The sequence below is a fragment of the Raphanus sativus genome, chromosome 6, assembly GCF_000801105.2.
Source record: "Raphanus sativus cultivar WK10039 chromosome 6, ASM80110v3, whole genome shotgun sequence".
Lineage (NCBI taxonomy): Eukaryota > Viridiplantae > Streptophyta > Magnoliopsida > Brassicales > Brassicaceae > Raphanus > Raphanus sativus.
Genome location: NC_079516.1, coordinates 45,055,308 through 45,071,834, shown reverse-complemented (window position 1 = coordinate 45,071,834; position 16,527 = coordinate 45,055,308). Strand labels below are relative to the sequence as shown.

Genomic DNA, 16,527 nt, shown 5'->3' with positions numbered 1-16,527 from the left:
TTTTAAAAAATTACCTGCTGAACCGGTCAATTTTTTGATTTGAAGGTTTTTTATGATACAAATGTCACTTTGAAGGTTAAAAGTGTTAGTGGAAAAACTTCAAGGTTTAAAGTGTTAGTAAGTGACACTTTGAGGGTTTTTTATGCGATTTTCCCCTAGTTATTATCATCAGATTTTAAGATTTTTTTTTTTAAGATTTCAGATTTGTTGGTCAGTATTCATAAGAACTTACGTAAGTACAGCAAGTATACTAGTTTTCTGACTAGTTTTCAGGGCCGGCACAGAGGGGAAGCCACCCAAACCAAAGATTGGGGCATCCAAATTATGGGGCATATTTTTCAAATTTTTTCTTATTAGTATTGATAAATAAATAAATTTTATGGATTCTTTTGTTAAAATATTACTTATTAGACATTTTTAGTTAGAAAAAGATTTGTTGGACTTATCATCCAAATTAATGGGGCATATTTTTAAAAAACAAATTTACTAGTATTGATAAATAAATAATTTTTTTGGGTTCCTTTGTTAAAATATTACTTATTAGGCATCTTTAGTTAGAATAAGATTTTTTGGACTTCTCATCCAAATTAATGGGACATATTTTTCAAAAAAAATTAGTGTTGATAAATAAATAAATTTTGTGGGTTCTTTTATTAAAATAATACTTATTAGGCATTTTTTAGTTAGAATAAGATTTGTTGGACTTTTCAACAATATTTATGAATTTGTTAAGAATTAAATATATAAGTAAATTTTTATTACGATAGTTCAAACCCTAATTAAAATTCAGAAACAAAATAGTTGCTATAGAAGTCTAATGGATGATTTTGTAGGAAAAAATGAAAAAAAGATCTATATTTCAACATTAAGTGTTCTTAATATCGATGTTTGTAGTAGATTATGAAATTTGATTTTTCTAAATAAAAAATATGTTGTTTTTTATATTGTTTTGTGGTTTTGATAAATTATGTATAAGGTGTTGACAAAAAAAAATTATGCGCAATGTGCTGACAAAAAAATTATGCATACCGGCATAATTTTAAATTTGGATTGGGGCAATATAAAAGATTAGTCCGGCACTGCTAGTTTTTCAATTATAAAATAGTTTTAGATTATGATCCAAACTCCACTTTACGTTATTTTCTGTATATATCAAACTTCAAAGAAGAAAAAACAGTAACCGATCATTGTGGCAGGTGATTAATCGATTGGGGCGTGCTACGTTGTAACATATATAATAGATCAATTGGACCGCCTCCTAAGTTGCGTAATGTTTACTAACGACGGTCGCGCCAAATATTCAAATACTAAGATCAATTAATTCATAGTTTACAAAAAAAGATCAATTATTCATTCAATCATGTCAAAAAGACTATGAGCATAATTAAATAGAGAAACTAATGAAGAGGACCATGTTATATATAAAAATGAAGAGGACCATATCTTATCAGAGCCGATGTCGGACCACTCTATATAACAAATCACTGATATGATTTAGGTGCACTATTTACGTAAGCCCGACATCGCCTTCACTTACCCGTTTAACAAATAATATATATATATATATATATGTGTGTATTAGAGATATCGTGAGAAGAAAGTAAAATATGTATTTGGTTAGAAGTTACACATTGTATATAATAAGCACTAAGTTTCACCTACGATTTAATTTGATGATACCTTCCATAGAGTTTACTTTTTAACCATCTTGCATGGAAACATTCAACTTTGTTTTAAATATATATATTTTGGTTAGAAGTTACGCATTGTCTAAGCACAAAGTTCCACCTTCGAATTAAATTTATGATTAATATTGATGATATCCTTCCTTAGAGTTTACTTTTTAACCATCTTGCATGGAGTCATTCAACTTTGTTTTAGTGTCTTGACTTAGCAATTTTATGATTTAAAAGTTGTATGTGAGATCACGGGGGAATATATTACGTAATGACGGAGATATCAGGAGAAAAAAAAATCAAGATGTTGGTCATAGAATTATATCATAAGTGGGAATTTTCAACAAGTGGTCCAATTATAATTTTGGATTAGTTGGTGATTTCCTCCAACCGCCAATATACAATGTTCTTTGAATGAACACATTTTATGGCATCCACAGTCCACTCGCCACCGGATCATTTGGGCATCTTGAGGGAGTGATCTTGAACTAGAACAGCAGTATGAGGATTTATGGAGGACCCATAATTAATTTGATGATTTTCTTCTTCTTCTTTTTTTTTGGGTTAAAACTGCCAACATTTTTATTCTAATATACTACAGTATGTTTGCTTGATCAATGACCAAAGCAGGAGATCGGACCAACTAGATCATGTGACAAATTTGCTACAGCAATCAAATACATGATAATCCATATATAAATAACGAAGAAAGTAGATTGGGTTCATCAGTAAAAAAAAAGTAGATTAGGTTCTTAGCTAGGTTTGTAGGACATGTAAATTGTTGTGTGGTGTTTAGGTACTTTCAACATAAAAACCAAACACCTATGTTTTATCTTCTTCTCCGTTATTCGATGGAATGTATATACAAGTTTCTTCATAACTGGCAGAAATATGTATGGATGCTACTGCAGGTCAATATTAATTACTAGCTAATGTCCTTGAAATAAAATATGATATTGACCATGTGATCCACCAATATCTTCAACGTGAGTTCGATCGCTTTGGTGACTAAATGGTAGTTTTACTATAGAATTCTCAAATATTTTTTTTGTTTGAACTTAATTCGCAAATAGTTTTGCCCAAACACATTATGATAATATAAAAATAATCTGTATTGTATAGGACAAATGTGGTAGTAGCTAGATCTTGCCAGGAACCAGTAAACTATTTGTATTTTTATAGTATGCAAAAATACAGACAAACATATATATCAGTTTCTTGTCATATTTAACATATACATACATATATACAGTGCTTATTTTTAGAAGAAAAAAAATCAAGTTGCATGGGTTCATATATACAGTTTTTTTTTTTTTTTGAGAAAGAGGTTCATATATACAGTTTTTTTTTTTTGAGAAAGAGGTTCATATATACAGATTTGTACTTGGTTCATATTATCATATAAATGTAACAGATGTATGAATTTTATCCGTCTTGATTGTAATTAAACTTGTGTAGTGGAGTGGTAAATAGTAATAAAAGTTAAAATAAAGACTCCGACTGTCTTTAACTCCAGATCTGATCAGTATGGTCAACCAGCAACCGTCGTGCACTGCACCCTACATGCTATCTGTATAATCTAAATTTAAAGCATCAGTCAAAAGAAAATGCAGTAAATAATATCCTTTTTTTTAAATGCAATAAATATTGTACATATATAGTAATTTGGTATTTGATAGTTGATTTATGAAATAGTAAAGTTATTTTACGGTCTTATAGTTTTTTTCCCAACAGTTTTATTTTACAAAAGTGCAGTTGGATTTAATTTATATTCTGCAGTATTTCAAAATATAATAATAACAAGATTAAAAAATTGTATGTAAATTTCCGCCTACGTTAAATTCAGTATTTTGTTACCTTTTCATAAATCTCATCGTTATAATGTTTCCGATAAGAGAAATAATATAATGGTCATTAGTATTCTTTTAAAAGGAATTTCATTGGTATTTCTATATTACAGTGGAGTATATGTGAAGTTTGATTCTCAATAAATGCATTAAAATATATAAAAATAATATTTTTCAGTTTTTTATGGAATGACGGCAAGTAATATACATAGATTAATACTTGTGGTGTTATTCAATGTATTCGTAGCTAATTGCAGAGATGGTAATTCGATAAAAACAAAAAGATACACCTCACACACTAACCGAACCTGCTGTAGAAACTTCAATAACAATGAAGTGGTTCACTAATTCAAACTACTAATAACTGTATGACAATGTCTAATTAACAATATTAAAGACACAATATTTATTTTCTTGTGTCTTTAGTATTGTTAATTAAAACTAGATATAAAAATTACCAATGTTTTTTATTTAAAACTAGTAATAGAATTGTGTTATGAAATCTATTATGTGGATGGACCATAACCAAGTACTTAACCAAGTACTATACAAGTTCAACATATACAAGAGGAAGTGCAAGGAGGTTTACATCCGGTCTACATCGGTTCATCTACAAACCGGACCGAGATCAGAAGACTCAGTCAATCTTGGAGTTATCACCATGACCAAGTCTTCTCTATGACATCAATGTAGTCAATGTAATCAATGTGTAGATTTTATTCCTTGTAAAGCATTTGTAAACCCTTGTATCAAACCACTATATATTGTGGTGTTGGCTAATGAGAAATACACACAACTTTCTCACAATTCACTCTCCACATTCTCTTTAGTTTATAACAAATTGACTATAAATAAACCCAAGGGAGCTACCATAGAAACTCATCACAAATCCTCTGAAACTGAAACTAAATAGTAAAGAAAAAAAAAAGTATCAAATGCAAATCACAAAACCACACGCCGCCATGTTTTCAAGTCCCGGAATGGGCCACCTCATCCCCGTGATGGAGCTCGCTAAACGTCTCTCCGCTAACCACGGCTTCCACGTCACCATCTTCGTCCTCGAAACCGACGCAGCCTCCGCTCAGTCCAAGTTCCTCAACTCGAGCGGCGTGGACGTCGTCAACCTTCCTATGCCGGACATTTCTCAACTAGTGAACCCCGCAGATCACGTGGTGACCAAGATAGGAGTCATTATGCGTGAAACCGTTCCAGCACTCCGATCCAAGATCGCTGAGATGAATCAAAAGCCAACGGCTCTGGTCATCGACTTGTTTGGCACAGATGCTTTATGTCTAGCATCACAGTTCAATATGTTGACGTATGTGTTGATCGCTTCCAACGCACGTTATCTTGGTGTTGCTATGTATTACCCAACTTTGGACAAAGATGTCAAAGAAGAGCATATAATACACAGAAAACCGCTTGAAATACCAGGATGTGAACCGGTTCGATTCGAAGATACCATGGACGCATACCTGGTTCCTGACGAACCGCTGTACCGGGATTTTGTTCGACACAGCCTGGCCTACCCAAAAGCAGATGGCATTTTAGTGAATACATGGGATGAAATGGAGCCTAAATCACTGAAGTCCCTTCAAGACACAAAACTTCTGGGTCGGGTCGCTCGTGTACCGGTTTACCCTGTTGGTCCATTATGCAGACCGGTAGAAACATCTGAAACCTGTCACCCGGTTTTGGAGTGGTTAAGTGAACAGCCAGATGAATCGGTTCTATACATCTCCTTCGGGAGTGGCGGTTCTCTAGCGGCTAAACAGCTAACCGAACTGGCTTGGGGGCTCGAGCAGAGCCAGCAACGGTTCGTCTGGGTGGTTCGACCCCCAGTGGATGGTTCTTCTTGCAGCGAATATTTCTCGGCTAACGGAGGCGGGGCCAAAGACAGCACGCCGGAATACTTACCGGAAGGGTTCGTGTCTCGTACTTGCGACAGAGGTCTCGTGGTCCCGTCATGGGCCCCACAGACTGAAGTTCTGGCTCATAGGGCCGTTGGTGGGTTTTTGACACATTGCGGTTGGAACTCGACGCTCGAAGGCGTGGTCAGCGGCGTGCCGATGATCGCGTGGCCGCTTTTCGCAGAGCAGAATATGAACGCGGCGTTGCTCAGCGACGAACTAGGAATCGCCGTCAGAGCTGATGATTCGAAGGAGGCGATAACTAGATCGGAGATTGAGGCGATTGTGAGGAAGGTTATGGCGGGAGAGGAAGGTGAAGAGATGAGAAGGAGAGTAAAGGAGCTGAGAGACGAGGCAGAGATGTCGTTGAGCACCGACGGTGGTTCGGCGCACGAGTCGCTTTGCAGAGTCACGGAGGAGTGTATACGGTTTCTGGAACGTGACAGGGACTTGGCACGTGGTGCTTAGAAATGGTTATCGTTTTACAACTCCTTGTTGGTGTTTGAAACTGCGTATCGTGTTTCAAAATTACTGTATTTCCATTGTATAATAGAATAAATAGATGTGTTTTGAAGGGTCTGTAAAATACTAGTTTTGGCTATATATTTCTCAACTGGTTTGCCATTGTAACATTAATCAATGTTTTGTAATACAGTACTAGTGTTTTAGACGTTTAGTACTCGTCTTTCCAAAACTAATTCCTTGTAATATTAGGTGATGGTTTAGTAAAAAAAATAAAATATTAGGTGATGGTGCTGTAATAATATAACATACTGTAATATTTTCCATTTTTAGTACATAGATATATAGTTTTTTTTGTTTTAAATTTTCGTCTCAAACATAAAATGATACATCTAAGGTAGATAAACTAGATCGAAACCTGAAATTTGTATGAAAGGTAAAGCTTTAAAATAAACCAAAACGAGTAAAATTTATGTATTTAAAAGCAAACTAACTCAAAATACAACAACACAATAAAACTGTAAAATCTAAAATATTAAACAAAATAGCTGAATTTCAAAATACCTATATATATATATATGTATCAATTGTGTTTTGGACTAAAATATTCACTAGCTTTCTAAGTTTTTTTTGTCACTCACAAGTCTTGGCCGGATGGTATATCTAGCGTCAATAACTAAACAGGATATTTATTTTCAATCAAGCAAAATTCATTTACTTAACATTTACATTTGATGAATTACATTAAAATAAAATAATTCTATTATAGAGTAATTTTTACTCCAATAGTGTTACTCTATAATTATATTATTGAAGTAACAGAGTAACTCCATTGGAGTAAAAGAATTATTCTATTTTAATGTAATTTGTAAAGGAAAAAAATAGAGTTTTAGTGAAAATGGTCTTAAACAAAAAGAACTTTTTTTTACTTTTTTTTTCTCTTTCTCATTTTTATATTTAATACCACTTTCTATATTTCTCTCAGTTACTTTAAAAGTTAACAATCATACACACAAGAGTATTTGTTTTACTCGTGACACTTCGGATTTATTACGTGAAATTTAAAATATAAAATGTATATTGCTTCTTTTGGAGTTGGAATCTATGATTTGAGCCATGTCACATGGTCATAGACTCCCAGATAGTCTATGATTTAAAACAGTTATTCATACTTGATCAAAAGGTTGTAGCTCCCAAACGAGTATTGTTCTAATTTACTAATCGTGCAGTAAAAAAACAAAGGGAAGTAATCCCAAAGTTGTTTTCCAGCATGATAAATAAAAACGTTTACACAAAATTTATTTTACACCAAATGATGAGATTTCAACTATATTGATTTAGTTTGCTTTAACTTTTTTTTCTTGAAACACATTCCAAAGTTCAGTAAAAGGAAAACTATTCCAAATTTTTGTATTTTAGAGATAATTGTTGTGATAAAATTTTAAATTTGTCATTAGAAGTTTAGATGAAGATGGTTAGATATACTATAAATTAAGTTGAATGCTAATTAATAAAAAGTGACAAATGTTGAAAAAAAATGTTAGAATATTTTTGAAATTTAACAACTAGTTCACAACCTAAATTAAGAAAAAAAAAAGAAAAAAAAGAAGAAGATATGGAAGTAGGTTATATCTTCACTATAGAAGGAAAACCCTTCAAAATGCATAGCAATGAAGTCTGATAATATTTTACGGCCATTAGAAAGATTCAATAAATTTCCGGATATAAACCTATGCTTTAAGATCTATTTGAATGTTCGGAAAGAAGATCTATCCATAGACTGCACATCTCTTTGAAAGATTGATCTGAGTTTTTCTATAGGCTTGAAATATCCTCAGACTAATAAAAGAAATTCAATAAATTTCTTCCTTTGTTATTTTTTAATGAAAACGACGTTAAAATTAATCATTCCCATTTTTCACAGTTTATTATTGAATTTGATTACTATCATCTTCTATCATCTAATCGCTTAGTTGACCTTCTAGATGATACATCATACATATACAATAACAGAACTATTAGAAAAAGGTGGACTGTATTAGTTTATTCACTACCAGAAAACAAAGAAACATCGTCCGGACGTGAATCTTCCGCAACCTCTCTGATTTTTTCCTTGTTACTTTGGAAGCATACTTTAGGAACCGAATCAATTAAAAGGAATAAATAACTTATCATGATGACAGATTCCAGACATCTCATAAAAATAAAATAACATATAACTGACACACTTGGATTATTGTGCACTGTCCCCGATATATGCTGCCAAATTCACGAGTTTCAGATCGGATGATAGTTAAGTTATTTATAATCTATACTTTCAAAATAATCATTCTAAAAATATATTTAAACAAGATTGTTATCCCATTTGATTAGATTTAACTAGTTTGTTTTGTTTTACTTTATACTTCTCTAGTAATAAAAAGTAACAGAACATAAATTTAGTGGTTTAGTCAACCCTATAATTTATCATAGGTAAACAAAAAAAATACCATATAATTTTCCTTTACCTTTATCTTTCTCTAACAATATCTTAGTTGATATATTTGACCAAAAGCAAAAAAAAAAATCTGACCAAAAAAAAAATCTTATTTGATATTCTTATTTACTATACAAAATAATTTTGTTTATAAAAACATCATACCAAAACTATATCATTTTGTTTGAGCCACTTTATTTTTAAAGGTAACTAAATTTTTTAAAATTCGAAAAATTGAATATTCGTATATTTCCCCTTATTTTAAAAAATCAAGATATATCATATATTGTTACAAAATATTTTAAACAAAAAGAGTATACTGTAGATATGCTTTTAAATCCACAAAATTTATTAACTTTAATAGATTTCAGAACTCAATTAAAGTTAGCATATATCATACATCATATAAAATTATGTCATCTTATATTATATAGTTCCAAATATTCTCAAATTCAAATTAAATACAAACAGTTTATCAAACCCTATGTAAAAAACAAAAGTATATATTTTGCGTTAAAATTATTTTTAAGTGTTCAAAATAAAATTTGTTATTTAATATATGCTTAAGACTATTAAAAATTTAAAAATATATACTATTAAACTAACCAAAATATATCGAGTGATATAACTAAGTATTTAAAAATTTATGGTTCAGATTCGAGTCGATTCTTTTGGAGTCTGGATCCATAGTTCAAATATCAATAATTTTGGGTACATAACGATACGAGTTGATCTCAGATTTTTAGGACTTAAAATTTTTGAAGTGCCCGAAATCCTTACATACTGAACCACAAAAAAATATTCGAACAGAAACAACTGTAAAAATATTTTTTTGGGAACAATATCTTAAAATAATTTAAATACCTAAAAATCCCAAAAGTCTACCTTAAATCTGACTTGGGAAACCAAAAAAAAATAAAAATATTTCCTAATACCCAAAATATTTTTAATTAAAATTTTACTCGAAATTATAATCGAAGCTGAATCCAAAACTTAAGTATTTATAATACCAAAAACACATTTGAAATACTGAGTACATATCTGAAATACATAGTTTTTTTTTTGTCGACAAAAAAAAAACCACAGCTATATTTCACATACTTTGGAAATACATAGTATACAAAACATTTCACATACTTTGGATACATGATTGAGTTTTGGTCAGAATCCAGAAGCGAACGGAAAACACGGATCAAATAAAAAATCAAATTATACCTAGCCCTGATTTGGACCCTAACCACAGCTATATTTCCGGGTCAATTTTGGTTAGGTTTTCGAATCTGATTAAATGTCTATGCCTAAAAAAAGTTATATAAGAATGTATATAGAAAATCTTATATAAATTAATTCATAAATTATAAATTCAAAATAAATATTCTTCTTTGATACAATAAACTTGCAACATAATAATATATACCAATTCTAAAATAATAATTTACAATCCAAAGAAAAATCTATGTTTTCAAACCAGGTCAAAAATCTAGTAATATATTATACGAGTTTGATTTTCAATGGATGATAACGCAGATCTGATATTTAAGTTTTTATAATATAGTTAATAATTTAAGTCTAGATGGTTTAGCAATTAGCATTGACGGAATTGTCAATTTTCTTATTTTCTAAGCGAATTAGTTACATGATTTAAAGATCTTTATCATCCTTTTACATGAATCTTGTACAGAGAATTACAAAATATTTTCTTTGACAAGAAAAATCTTAGCTAAAGATATAATTTTCTCGTTCACAATCACTTCCATATTTATTGGTTAGGTGCCCAGACATCAGCAAATCTATTTTGGTTGACAAATCTAAAAAACTAATCAAGCTGTTTGTGCGTAGGAAAGAGCTCAGCAGCCTAAATGAAGTCGTTTGTTTATCTTGCAATCGGCCCATAATTTGGGCCCTAATGTCGTGCACAAAGGCAAAAGACTACGGCCCACATGCTTTGATAGGTAACGACGCCAGCCCCTTTTTTATTTGCTTATTTGACTTCAGCTCACCTCACCTCGTAAATCAAAATTCTTTTCTTCTAGGCCTGTTTGGAAACAGATCGGTGGCGACGCAGCAAGCTCAAAATAAGCCCCAATTATAAGTATGTAACTTGAAGCCTAAGTATGTGAAGAGGATGTCGAAGCGAAACCCGCGTTTGATTATGGAAGCTATTCCGGTGATCACTGTTTTCATCATGTAAGTGCAAAGATGACACCACAATAAAGTAACGCAGAAGATAAACCAAGAAACAAAATAAATACAACCAAACACCAATTGCTTTATTAGAAATCGCTTTGTAAACCTTATTACAAGTTCTGCTTAATCAGCCTCGCTAGCCTGTTAACACTCTAACAGCTGCTACTGAACAATTTCTAATCTACCCAAACTTGTCTCTCCATCGTCAGTACTTCAGCAACTGTTTCAGCACGACCCAAGAACACCCTAAGGGATTTTCACCCTTCCTCTATAACAATAGCCCCCAGTATCTTATTGAAATACCCACGACTCCATAGCTCTTTTATAGTGATCTCCACGTTCCTGAAACCTAATCTCCAAGGCAACATGGATATATGGACAACTTCCATATTAATAAGTACACTTTCCTTTTCTTGGAATGTATTTATTCCTCAAGGCATAAACTCCTGCTCCCCAAGTTTATCTCTTGCCTTTTCTCCACGGTATAAACTTGCTTCTCAAGTTTATCCCACGCCAGCTCAGCATCTCGCGTCCACATGGTCTCTACCACTCTGCATGCCTCCTGGTTCACTCTCTGACACACACTGCATCAGCAACTACTTCAACGACTACGTCAAGACATAAACCCTCAGTTTATTCTTCTCCATCTCATCATATCCTTGCATCCACATGGTAACCCACCACTCCGCATGCCTTATGTAGTAACGACTAATGCCTCCAGCATCAGTGACTTCGTCGCCTAGTTAGTCACGGAAGACTATTGACATCTGCAAGCTCTTCTTGCATCTTCAATCTCCCCCTTTTAGCTTTGTGTGCTAATCAAGCACAATACCCTTCTGGTTCAACAACCACGTTTCCTCACCTGGAAACCTCCTTATTAGATATGCCTTTCTCCCCCCCACGAGACTTGCACTATCTTCATCTTCATACATAGATATGCTCTTCTCCCCCACGAGATATGCACCATCTACATCAGGACGTCCATCACCATGCTCTTCTCCCCCACGAGATATGCACTCCTTGGACCAGAACGTCACCACTTCTCCCCCTGCTTGATTGCATACTAAGCTAAAATATAGATGCTTAGATGTCAATACAAACATCACAGACACACCCGTCTGCTTCTTCATGAGTACTGCATCAGGCTCTGACGCATCCGCCGTACTACTTCTCGAACTACCTCTCGAACCACTCCTTGTCTTGGCTCTTTAGACTTCGGCTTCTTCCCTTCTGCTGTAAATATGGTAGGCTCCTCCCACCCAGTCTTCACAGCTATCCACACACGCTCCTTGATTCCTCAAACCAACAGCTTCATGTGCGCCCTCCAATGACCATACCACCAGCCATCATCCAACATGATTGTCTTCTGCATCAAACAATTGTGTACATCTTCACCTTCAAGGATCACACCAGTAACTTAGGTGACCCGCTCTGATACCAATTGTAAGTGCAAAGATGACACCACAATTAAGTAATGCAGAAGGTAAACCAAAAGACAAAATAGATACAAGCAAACACCAATTGCTTTATTAGAAATCGCCTTGTAAACCCTATTACAAGTTCTGCTTAATCAGCCTCGCTAGCCTGTTAACACCCTAACAGCTGTTACTGAACAATTTCTAATCTACCCAAATTTGTCTCTCCATCGTCAGTACTTCAGTAACTGCTTTAGCACGACCCAAGAGCACCCTAAGGGATTTTCACCCTTCCTCTATAACAATAGCCCCCAGTGTCTTATTGGAATACCCATGACTCCATAGCTCTTTTATAGTGATCTCCACGTTCCTGAAACCTAGTCTCCAAGGCAACATGGATATATGGACAACTTCCATATTAATAAGTACACTTTCCTTTTCTTGGAATGTACTTATTCCTCAAGGCATAAACTTGCTCCCCAAGTTTATCTCTTACATTTTCTCCACGGTATAAACTTGCTCCTCAAGTTTGTCCCACGCCAGCTCAGCATCCCGCGTCCACATGGTCTCTACCACTCCGCATGCCTCCTGGTTCACTCTCTGACACACACTGCATCAGCAATTACTTCAACGACTACGTCAAGACATAAACCCTCAGTTTATTCTTCTCCATCTCAGCATATCCTTGCATCCACATGGTAACCCACCACTCCGAATGCCTTATGTAGTAACAACTAATGCCTCCAGCATCAGTGACTTCGTCGCCTAGTTAGTCACGGAAGACTATTGACATCTTTAAGCTCTTCTTGCATCTTCACATCAGCATAGCAACATTATCGGCAACAAACGAGAAATTAATAGCAGCGTCACTTTTTTTTAATTCTCCATTTTTTCCTTGCCGTAGTGATCATTGAATTTTTAGGGCTTATTGTTGATGCAGCGATACCTTCCCGAATCACGAATAAGGCCTTACTAACCAAAAACGTTATGAATCTAAACTTAATCACCATGCATATTTGCATTAAACGTTATAACAAATATGATTAAAATTTAATCATATTTGTTATATAAAAAGGTATTAGAACAGATCGCATTGAAGGTCCATCAATAAAATTCCGAAAAGGATCATTATATTATATGTTACGCGATATAAAATTTGGCTCGCATGTGCTAACTAATTTTTTTTTATATCAATCGGACGAACATCATCAAACAAACAAAAAATACCCATAGAAACCAGATAAAACCACTCCAGACTCCAGTGTTGCTGGATCTAAGACAGCTTCTTTTTATTCTGACAATATTTCTTTGCGCCAGAGACAATGTAGCCGCCGGGGCACGATACTTGGTTTCACATTGCGCTTAAGTAAACAATTAATTTAAAAATTATTTTGGTTATTATGAATACTAGTTGTTATCATGTGCTTAAAGCTAATACTACATCTTTTGTAATTTTGTACGATAATACAGCTTGGAATAATGTTATACAAGCGGACTATGGGGATCCACGTGACTCATCGATTTTTAGTACGGTTTTTTCTTTGTTTTATTTTTCTTTATTCAATCTTAAATGTTTCTATAACTATCAGATATATAAACCAATGTTAGAATATTAACTTAATCACCACAAAGTAGATAACATTTGTTTTGGTGATGTTTTGTAGCTTGAAGCTTAACGGTGGTCGACGATGTTTCACAACAAAAATAGTACTAATAACCTAGTTTTTTAAGAACTTACCATAAATCATTTCACTTAAACAATCCTTAAATTGTGGCGTACCTTAGGGACACTGCTGTCAATTTCAGCCATTCTTGCATATTAATATTCTGGATATTTAAGAAGAGTTGTCCATCCATGCAGCACTTGCCTCAAATGACTCTTTCATTAATAAGTTTATTAATGCTAATTGCCAGCACAGTCGTCAGAATATTATAAGCTAATTAGAGTACGAATGTATTGATTAGTTGATAGATAAACTTTTGATTAATTTAAAGAAAGCACAAACGTATGGAATCTCTCTACCCACTTGTCTATCTGTTACGCAAAGCACTGAGAGAGTTGGAAGTACGGGAAACAAGGAAGGCATATGTTGGGATAAACATGACATTTAACTCTTTTAATCATTTTGCTTTAGTGATAATTAACTCGGATTAGTTTAATCAAACAAACAATAGTTGGGAGTATCTAATCTATTAATTTAGAGTCCTATTTTTTATCTACTAACAAAAGTTGTTTTGGACCCTTTCTAAATTACTAGAATAATTGTACACGCTACTTGTAAATGGACCAAAACTACTTAAACACAACCGATTGTCACATAAAACTAAACCAGCGTCTTATTAAATGTCCCTTTGATTATTTGGTTTAAATGCCTTTCTTGATTTAATCAAGTTCTCATTATATTGGACTTAGATCCATAAACACCAAAATTTTATTGTTTATGGATCATCTACAAACTTATAGTATAACATAAACTAGACTTCTATCCACATACTCGTGCGGATATATTTTCTCAAAATATGTTATTATTTATTTTTATATCGCTATTATGTATCATATATGTTATCATATTTTAGATGAATCATATAATTAATAGTATGTTATACGTACCATCATATAAATAATCATATAATTATATTTTAAAAACTTAATGTGAAATACAAAAACCATAATTTAAAAATTGGTGTTTGAAATTAGACTTTATAATCTATTTTTCTATATATATATATATATATATATATATCTAATCTATTAATTTAGAGTCCTATTTTTTATCTACTAACAAAAGTTGTTTTGGACCCTTTCTAAATTACTAGAATAATTGTACACGCTACTTGTAATGGACCAAAACTACTTAAACACAACCGATTGTCACATAAAACTAAACCAGCGTCTTATTAAATGTCCCTTTGATTATTTGGTTTAAATGCCTTTCTTGATTTAATCAAGTTCTCATTATATTGGACTTAGATCCATAAACACCAAAATTTTATTGTTTATGGATCATCTACAAACTTATAGTATAACATAAACTAGACTTCTATCCACATACTCGTGCGGATATATTTTCTCAAAATATGTTATTATTTATTTTTATATCGCTATTATGTATCATATATGTTATCATATTTTAGATGAATCATATAATTAATAGTATGTTATACGTACCATCATATAAATAATCATATAATTATATTTTAAAAACTTAATGTGAAATACAAAAACCATAATTTAAAAATTGGTGTTTGAAATTAGACTTTATAATCTATTTTTCTATATATATATATATATATATATATATATATATATTGAAAACATTTTTTTTATAATGGCTATTGGAAAATATTTTAATAAAATCAATTTTTGAATATATGTATATTTTTGAATCAATTTTTGATATAAATCAAATTTAAATGATTTGAAATATGTATATAAAGTTTAAATTTTATTTTATGATTATTATAGACAAAATAAATTTTCAGATAATTAGATTGGAAATTTTTTGTATATTATAAATCTGATTCAGATATATAGTTTCTCATAATAATATAATGGACTTCCAATTTTTCTTAATAACATAAATTCATTACTTTGTTTTCTTCTTAATATACTGCTATACATGTTTCCAAACAACATTATATTCTTTTTTTATTGTTATCGATGTTTTCAAACAATTTATAAAAATACTTCAGTTTTATTAATATAGATAGTTGATATTAAATTTTTAAAAAGTTGGTGATATTAAAATGTCAGCAGACGGCATATAATACATATTCTATTAAAATAAAAACATGACATATTGATAAATGTTATATCCAACTATATATTTTATTTATTTAATGAATTATTTTGTCAAATTAAATTAATATTAAATATAAATATGATTACAAAAGAAAATCAAATATAAAAACTAAAATTTTCAAAGAAAAACAAAACGAAAATATATCCGCCCTTTAAAAGGGCGGGTTATAATCTAGTTATATAGTTAAAAGGACAAATAAATCGTATATTCCACCTCAAAAGCATAAGAAATAAGGAATCTATATCATGCTATATGCGCATCTTCTTTCGCACTTAGTATTACATCAATTTTTTTTGTATTACATCAATTTTTGCTCTTCGTTTTCCTATAAACGTATACATATTTTTTTTTGATCGAAACGTATACATCTTTTTAAGATTATAAATAAACCCTATTTAACGACTGTGATTTTGACGTTACTTAGGGCTTTCAAACTAGGTTTGACATAAGTGCTTGGATTTGATACCTATATCGTATTTATTACTTTTTTCTTGAATCCAGAATTAAGACGAGAGTAAACAAACCTAAGCAAACTCCAAATTTTATCCATCTCCATTTTAAACGATCCATACATTACACATGACATTAAACTAACTTAAATTAGCAGCATATCTACCCACTTAAAGCCTATATAAGACCACAAATATCGCTTAATGGTTAAGCCTCGACAGAATAAAAATTCAAGCTGGTGTACGTAGCTCTGCCTTTTGAGTGCTTTTCTTATGTTTTATATATGTATATATCCGACTTC

The 16,527-nt window shown here is 32.0% G+C and overlaps 1 protein-coding gene across 1 annotated transcript; it reads left to right on the top strand.

Moving 5' to 3' along the window:
- Positions 1-4,176: 4,176 nt before the first annotated feature.
- On the top strand, positions 4,177-6,103 carry LOC108809515 (UDP-glycosyltransferase 72E2). The gene has a single exon (XM_018581652.2). It carries the CDS (start codon positions 4,459-4,461, stop codon positions 5,899-5,901), a length of 1,443 nt encoding a protein of 480 aa, XP_018437154.1. The 5' UTR covers positions 4,177-4,458; the 3' UTR covers positions 5,902-6,103.
- The last annotated feature ends 10,424 nt before the right edge of the window (positions 6,104-16,527 follow it).